This window comes from Drosophila sechellia, unplaced genomic scaffold, assembly GCF_004382195.2.
Source record: "Drosophila sechellia strain sech25 unplaced genomic scaffold, ASM438219v1 U_156, whole genome shotgun sequence".
NCBI lineage: Eukaryota > Metazoa > Arthropoda > Insecta > Diptera > Drosophilidae > Drosophila > Drosophila sechellia.
The window spans coordinates 4,435-12,196 of record NW_022611096.1 but is presented as its reverse complement, the minus strand read 5'-3'; the positions used below and the strand labels follow the sequence as shown (position 1 = coordinate 12,196).

Sequence of the window (7,762 nt, the reverse complement as noted above, 5' to 3'; positions counted from 1 at the left end):
AAATCACAAGCGTAATTGTTTACGAGTACCGGATTATAAAAGTTAATTTATTTTCCACTCGCGGTTCTTTTTTTTCGGATACTTTTTTAGTATCCTACCGACTGCGCCAGTAAAATAGTTTTTAATTTGAGTCGAATAAATGATCCGTAATTGAACTAAGATCAACGCCGAAATAAATAAAAACTCCGAATGAATCCGCTTTGCGTTTTTATTGATTGAATATCAGCTTAAGACTGAAACAGTTGATGTGAGAAAATCTTAGATGTACTGGGTTAGTGGGTTGTTTACTTGATCTGCGCGAGAGCGCTTCTTACTTATGCTTATGTGCATACATATGAAAAAGAATTCTTATGTGCTACGTGGCTATGTGCCTGCCTAATGGCTGGGTTCTGATTTCGGTATGTGCTACGTGGCTATGTGCCTGCCTAATGGCTGGGTTCTGATTTCGGCTTAAGTGGATGCGCGGCTTAAGTGGGTGCGCAATATCGGGGTATTTAAAAGTGGGTGCGCAATATCGGAAAATGTTTGTTTATTTAACAAGGCATCGATGCGGCGGACCACTGCGGTCGGTCATTTGTATAAGTGAATTATGAGGAAGGCATAATTACGTTACTATATAAAGATGTTGATCATCAGTAAGATAAAAGGAAAAGCATGCATGTGGTTGCATGCAGATCCAGAACGTGTATTGCTACCAACAGAGCAGTTGGCGGCTGAGCTTATATCAATGTTTGGTGAGAGGAAGTCGAAGTTAGAAACAAGGCGAAAATTTGAGGAACGAAAATGGACAGCTGGCGAAAGCTTGGTTGCTTATGTAGACGATAAGGTGATGCTTGCACATGGAATAAAAATGGATGATGAAGAATTGGTGGCGCTCCTCATTGAAGGTATTCCGAATCAAATGCTACGTAACCAAGCCCGTATCCAATGCTTTGAAGATATCCAGCACTTAAAGCGGGCATTTGCGAAAGTGAAACTACCGAAAATGGATGAAACACACAAGAAGGTGGCATCGGTGAACAATAATGGCAGCACACTCTTGCGTTGTTTCAATTGCAATTCGAAGGGACACTGGGCCAAAGAGTGCAGGAAGCCAAAGCGCGAAAAAGGGTCATGCTATGCCTGTGGTGAGATGGGGCACTTTGCAGCAAAGTGCCTGAAAAACAAGAATGTGGATGAAAACAATTACGTAAGATATTTTGAAATTAATTTTATGAACAATTCTAAATCAAAATTTATTACAGCATGCCTCATAGACACGGGAAGCCCCATTTCGTTCATAAAAATTAGTAAAGTACCTAAAGATGTTATTGAAGTACCAGTTTTAAGTTCATTTTACGGATTAAACAAAAGTTACTTGAAAACATATGGAAAAATATTGTGTTACATTATGAAAAATTTGAATAAAATACATTTTAATTTAATAATAGTGGCAAACGAGTCTATGAGTCATGATGTAGTATTGGGAAGAGACTTTATGGAAGCATGCAACTTATGCTTGAATCTGGACACCTTGAAAATTATTACAGTGGATAAAATTGAAAGTCGATGTAACAAGAAAAGCGATAAAATGTTAGAAGAAACAAATATGTACAACAATAGTAAAACAGTTAGCGATAGTGTTAGTCAAGGTAGTAGTAAAAGTCAAATGATTAGTGACAAGGTTAAAAATAAATTAGAGAAAGCTGTCAATGCTGAAATAAGCACAGCGCAGAGGGAATTGCTTGAAATTAATGTAATAGATGACTCAATTGATTACAAAATAGGTGATCAGGTGGATCATAATATAAAATGTCAATTTATGGAGTTGGTAGAAAACTGTTATGTTAATAAAGAAAGACCGAATGAACCGGAGATTCGGTGTGAAATACAATTAAGATTAAATGACCCGAAACCGTTTAGTTGTTCTCCTAGAAGATTAGCATATACTGAAAAAGAAAAGCTGCAGATTATCTTAGATGAGTATCTAAAAAACGGAATTATTAAACCGAGTGATTCAGAGTATGCATCTCCGATAGTGTTAGTGAAAAAGAAAACAGGAGACCTAAGATTATGTGTTGATTACAGAAAACTTAACAAAATAATGGTCAAAGATAATTATCCTTTACCATTGATTAATGATCTGTTGGATAGATTAGTAAATAAAACGATATTCTCGAAGTTAGATCTTACACATGGCTACTTTCATGTTTTTGTTAATAAGGAATCAATGAAATATACATCTTTTATGACGCCTTTAGGACAGTTTGAATTTTTAAGGATGCCAATGGGGCTGAAAAATGCACCGGCGGTCTTTCAGAGATTTATTAATAGAATTTTCGAGGATATGATAAGGCAGTATAAAGTTATTGTATATATGGATGACATTATGATAGCTAGCAAAGGAATTAAGGAACATATGGAAGTACTTAGGGAAGTTTTTGACAGGTTGACGAGGAACAAATTAGAGCTGAGAATGTATAAATGTGAGTTTCTGCAATCGAGTGTACAATATTTAGGATTTTTAATAACAAGTAAGGGAATACAGGCCAATGACAAGGGAATGGAAGCAATTAGAGATTTTCCAATACCAGATAAGGTGCATGATGTAAGAAGCTTTTTAGGATTTTGTTCATATTTTAGAAGATTCATTAAGGGTTTTTCAACGATTGCAAAACCTTTATATGACTTATTGAAGAAAGACAAAGAATTTTCGTTTGAAGAAAAAGAGTTAGAATGTTTTGAGACACTTAAGAAAAAGTTAGTGGAAGCTCCAGTGTTAGGGTTATATTGTTATAAGGATGAAATAGAGTTACATACAGATGCAAGTGCACAAGGCTTTGGTGCAGTGTTATTGCAAAAGAAAGAGGAAATGGCACCCTATATTTTATTACTCGAAAGCCACAACAAAGGATGAGGCCAAATATCATAGTTTTGAACTTGAAACATGTGCTATCCTGTATGCATTAAGAAGATTTAGAATCTATGTACAGGGAAAGAGATTTAAAATTGTTACAGATTGCAACGCATTAACTCTATCGTTAAATAGAGTGGAATTAAATCCTAGGATTGCAAGGTGGGCATTAGAACTATTAGAGTACGATTTTGAGTTAGTTCATAAAGCAGGAAAGCATATGCAGCATGTGGATGCATTGAGCAGAAATACGAACATATTAGTGATAGAAACTAATAGTTTTGAAGATAATTTAATTATTTGTCAAGCAAAAGATGAAAAGTTGAAAGATATTAGGAAAAAGTTAGAGAAAACGGAAGATAAAATTTTTGAAATGAGAAATGGTGTACTTTATAGGAAGGCGGAAGATTGTTGTTTTGTGTACCAGAAGAAATGGAAGAAAAAATTTTATATAAATATCACAATGAATTAGGTCACTTAGGGAGAGATAAGGTTATAGATGCTATTGTTAAGAGTTATTGGTTTTCGAATATGAAAGAAAAAGTTGTTAGGCATATAGGAAATTGTTTGAGATGTGTGGCATTTTCACCGAAGTCGGGAAAAGAAGAAGGAATGCTGCATAGCATCCCAAAGGGAAACGTGCCGTTTGAGATAATACATATCAATCATTATGGACCGGTAGATAATGGTAGAATAAAAAAACACCTGTTTGTAATAATAGATGGATTCACTAAATATGTTAGGTTATACGCAACAAAAACAACGAACACAAAGGAAGTAATTCTAGCTTTAAAGGATTATTTTAGATCATATAGCAGGCCGAAAGTTATAGTATCAGATAGGGGGACCTGTTTTACATCCGAAGATTTTGCAAAATGTATGGAAGAGTATAATATTAAACACATAAAGATAGCGACAGGTTCACCCCAGGCCAATGGATAGGTAGAAAGAGTCAATAGAATAGTAGGGCCTATAATAGCTAAATTAACAGACATTGAAAAGGGATTGCATTGGGATGCAGTTATTGAAGACGTAGAATTTTCTCTGTATAATACCAAACAAAGAAGTGTAGCGGAATCTCCCAGCAAGATGTTGTTTGGAATTGAACAAAAGGGAAAAGTTGTTGATGAATTAAGACAAAAATTAGAAGAGTAAGATAATGTTAGTGAAATTAGAGACCTGAAAGAAATTAGAAGAAAAGGATCGCAATCGCAATTAAAAGCACAGAGGTATAATGAAAAAAGATATAATAATAAGAAAAAAGAAAGTACGCAGTACAAAGTAGGAGATTACATTATGGTTAAGAATTTCGATAGTACAGGAGGAGTTGCTAGAAAGCTAATACCTAAACATAAGGGTCCATATGTAATAGAGAAAGTATTGAAAAATGATTGGTTTTTAATTAAAGATGTTGAAGGTTTTCAGTTGGCGCGAAATCCATATCAAGGTGTCTGGAGTAGTCAAAATATTAAACATTGGATAGGGAGTAGAAAAAAAATTTGTATAATTAAAGATAAAAAAAATTAAAAAAAAATATTTTAAGCAAATAGCGACTAAGAACAATGTAATAAGTATAAGTTAGAAAATTTCGACAAGATCAGGTGATCTTTAATGTCAGGATGGTCGAATTGTAGTAGGCTACATTAGCAACATTAAGTATATAAACATTAAGTGTGGCATTCTCTCTGTTTCGCAACATCGGCTCTGTAGCAACAAGCATAGAGGCAGATCGCTAACGGAGAGGGAGTCAGTCGATTGCTAAAGTTGGAAATGCAAAGTACCGAATAAACTTAAGAGGCTAAATCCAGCATTACTGTTTTATTTAAATAAGAGGGTTTATAGTACCCCTACAATATCAGAAGTGGGCCGATCACGAGCCAAAAAGAAAAAAAAAAATGAATATAAGCAATGCATCGACGGAGCAGTTAAAAGGGTGGTTGAGTGAATTAAAAGAACCGACCACGGGAACAAAAAGAGAATTGATTTTGCGTTTGAATAATTTAACAAACGAAAAGCAAAATCAATTGAAATTATTATTAAAAAGCGAGGAAGAATATTTCTACGGAAGCAGCAATAATAATGTTCAAAAAGGAAAAAGAAATAACGCAAAAGACGGAGAGCATAAAGAGGACGAAAGTAACGGCGAAGCTGGAGGTAGCAACGAAGACGGCGATGAGAAGAGCACTGCACGCAACAACAAAAGTAACGGCAAACATGACGACAGAAGCGGGGTACGCAGTTACAAGAACAACAGTGCAGACGGCGCCCGCAACAAAAACAGCGGCGACGGGAATAGCGACGAAAACGAAGTTGGCGGCAACGAAGACGGCGACGAAGATGGCAGCGGTGAGAAAAGCAACAAAGAATTTGACGGGAATAAACGAAATACAGTGGGACAAGCTGGGCAAAATATGGATTTATTATTGCGTATGGCAGCCGATGCAGTGAATGAATTTTCGGGAGATACATGTGCACGCAAATGGATCCTACAAGTGAAAAATATAGCCAGCGTTTATGGAATACATGAACCATATATAAAGATGTTGATCATCAGCAAGATAAAAGGAAAAGCATGCATGTGGTTGCATGCAGATCCAGAACGTGTATTGCTACCAACAGAGCAGTTGGCGGCAGAGTTTATATCAATGTTTGGTGAGAGGAAGTCAAAGTTAGAAACAAGGCGAAAATTTGAGGAACGAAAATGGACAGCTGGCGAAAGCTTTATTGCTTATGTAGACGATAAGGTGATGCTTGCACGTGGAATAAAAATGGATGATGAAGAATTGGTGGCGCTCCTCATTGAAGGTATTCCAAATCAAATGCTACGTAACCAAGCCCGTATCCAATGCTTTGAAGACATCCAGCACTTAAAGCGGGCATTTGCGGAAGTGAAACTACCGAAAATGGATGAAACAGACAAGAAGGTGGCATCGGTGAACAATAATGGCAGCACACTCTTGCGTTGTTTCAATTGCAATTCCAAGGGACACTGGGCCAAAGAGTGCAGGAAGCCAAAGCGCGAAAAAGGGTCATGCTATGCCTGTGGTCAGATGGGGCACTTTGCAGCAAAGTGCCTGAAAAACAAGAATGTGGATGAAAACAATTACATAAGATATTTTGAAATTAATTTTATGAACAATTCTAAATCAAAATTTATTACAGCATGCCTCATAGACACGGGAAGCCCCATTTCGTTCATAAAAATTAGTAAAGTACCTAAAGATGTTATTGGAGTACCAGTTTTAAGTTCATTTTACGGATTAAACAAAAGTTACTTGAAAACATATGGAAAAATATTGTGTTACATTATGAAAAATATGAATAAAATACATTTTAATTTAATAATAGTGGCAAACGAGTCTATGAGTCATGATGTAGTATTGGGAAGAGACTTTATGAAAGCATGCAACTTATGCTTGAATCTGGACACCTTGAAAATGATTACAGTGGATAAAATTGAAAGTCGATGTAACAAGAAAAGCGATAAAATGTTAGAAGAAACAAATATGTACAACAATAGTAAAACAGTTAGCGATAGTGTTAGTCAAGGTAGTAGTAAAAGTCAAATGATTAGTGACAAGGCTAAAAATAAATTAGAGAAAGCTGTCAATGCTGAAATAAGCACAGAGGAGAGGGAATTGCTTGAAATTAATGTAATAGATGACTCAATTGATTACAAAATAGGTGATCAGGTGGATCATAATATGAAATGTCAATTTATTGAGTTGGTAGAAAATTGTTATGTTAATAAAGAAAGACCGAATGAACCGGAGATTCGGTGTGAAATACAATTAAGATTAAATGACCCGAAACCGTTTAGTTGTTCTCCTAGAAGATTAGCATATACTGAAAAAGAAAAGCTGCAGATTATCTTAGATGAGTATCTAAAAAACGGAATTATTAAACCGAGTGATTCAGAGTATGCATCTCCGATAGTGTTAGTGAAAAAGAAAACAGGAGACCTAAGATTATGTGTTGATTACAGAAAACTTAACAAATCAATGGTCAAAGATAATTATCCTTTACCGTTGATTGATGATCTGTTGGATAGATTAGTAAATAAAACGATATTCTCGAAGTTAGATCTTAAACATGGCTACTTTCATGTTTTTGTTAATAAGGAATCAATGAAATATACATCTTTTATGACGCCTTTAGGACAGTTTGAATTTTTAAGGATGCCAATGGGGCTGAAAAATGCACCGGCGGTCTTCCAGAGATTTATTAATAGAATTTTCGAGGATATGATTAGGCAGGATAAAGTTATTGTATATATGGATGACATTATGATAGCTAGCAAAGGAATTAAGGAACATATGGAAGTACTTAGGGAAGTTTTTGACAGGTTGACGAGGAACAAATTAGAGCTGAGAATGGATAAATGTGAGTTTCTGCAATCGAGTGTGCAATATTTAGGATTTTTAATAACAAGTAAGGGAATACAGGCCAATGACAAGGGAATAGAAGCAATTAGAGATTTTCCAATACCAGATAAGGTGCATGATGTCAGAAGCTTTTTAGGATTGTGTTCATATTTTAGAAGATTCATTAAGAGTTTTTCAACGATTGCAAAACCTTTATATGACTTATTGAAGAAAGACAAAGAATTTTCGTTTGAAGAAAAAGAGTTAGAATGTTTTGAGACACTTAAGAAAAAGTTAGTGGAAGCTCCAGTGTTAGGGTTATATTGTTATAAGGATGAAATAGAGTTACATACAGATGCAAGTGCACAAGGCTTTGGTGCAGTGTTATTGCAAAAGAAAGAGGATATGAAATGGCACCCTATATTTTATTACTCGAAAGCCACAACAAAGGATGAGGCCAAATATCATAGTTTTGAACTTGAAACATTGGCTATTCTGTATGCAT

At 35.3% G+C, this 7,762-nt stretch overlaps 2 protein-coding genes across 2 annotated transcripts; both read left to right on the top strand.

Annotated features, from left to right (window-relative positions):
* Window positions 1-626: 626 nt before the first annotated feature.
* LOC116802523 lies at window positions 627-1,472 on the top strand. The gene is made up of 2 exons (XM_032726985.1): window positions 627-1,189; window positions 1,245-1,472. The coding sequence occupies exons 1-2, from the start codon at window positions 659-661 to the stop codon at window positions 1,254-1,256; spliced, it is 543 nt and encodes a 180-aa protein (XP_032582876.1). The 5' UTR covers window positions 627-658; the 3' UTR covers window positions 1,257-1,472.
* A 3,225-nt stretch (window positions 1,473-4,697) lies between these two features.
* LOC116802525 lies at window positions 4,698-6,183 on the top strand. The gene is made up of 2 exons (XM_032726987.1): window positions 4,698-6,000; window positions 6,056-6,183. Exons 1-2 carry the CDS (start codon window positions 4,789-4,791, stop codon window positions 6,065-6,067), a joined length of 1,224 nt encoding a protein of 407 aa, XP_032582878.1. The 5' UTR covers window positions 4,698-4,788; the 3' UTR covers window positions 6,068-6,183.
* Window positions 6,184-7,762: the final 1,579 nt, after the last annotated feature.

Coding starts and splice junctions, on each gene's coding strand:
- LOC116802523 (XM_032726985.1), top strand. CDS start 659: ATGTGGTTGCATGCAGATCCAGAACGTGTATTGCTACCAACAGAGCAG.
- LOC116802525 (XM_032726987.1), top strand. CDS start 4,789: ATGAATATAAGCAATGCATCGACGGAGCAGTTAAAAGGGTGGTTGAGT.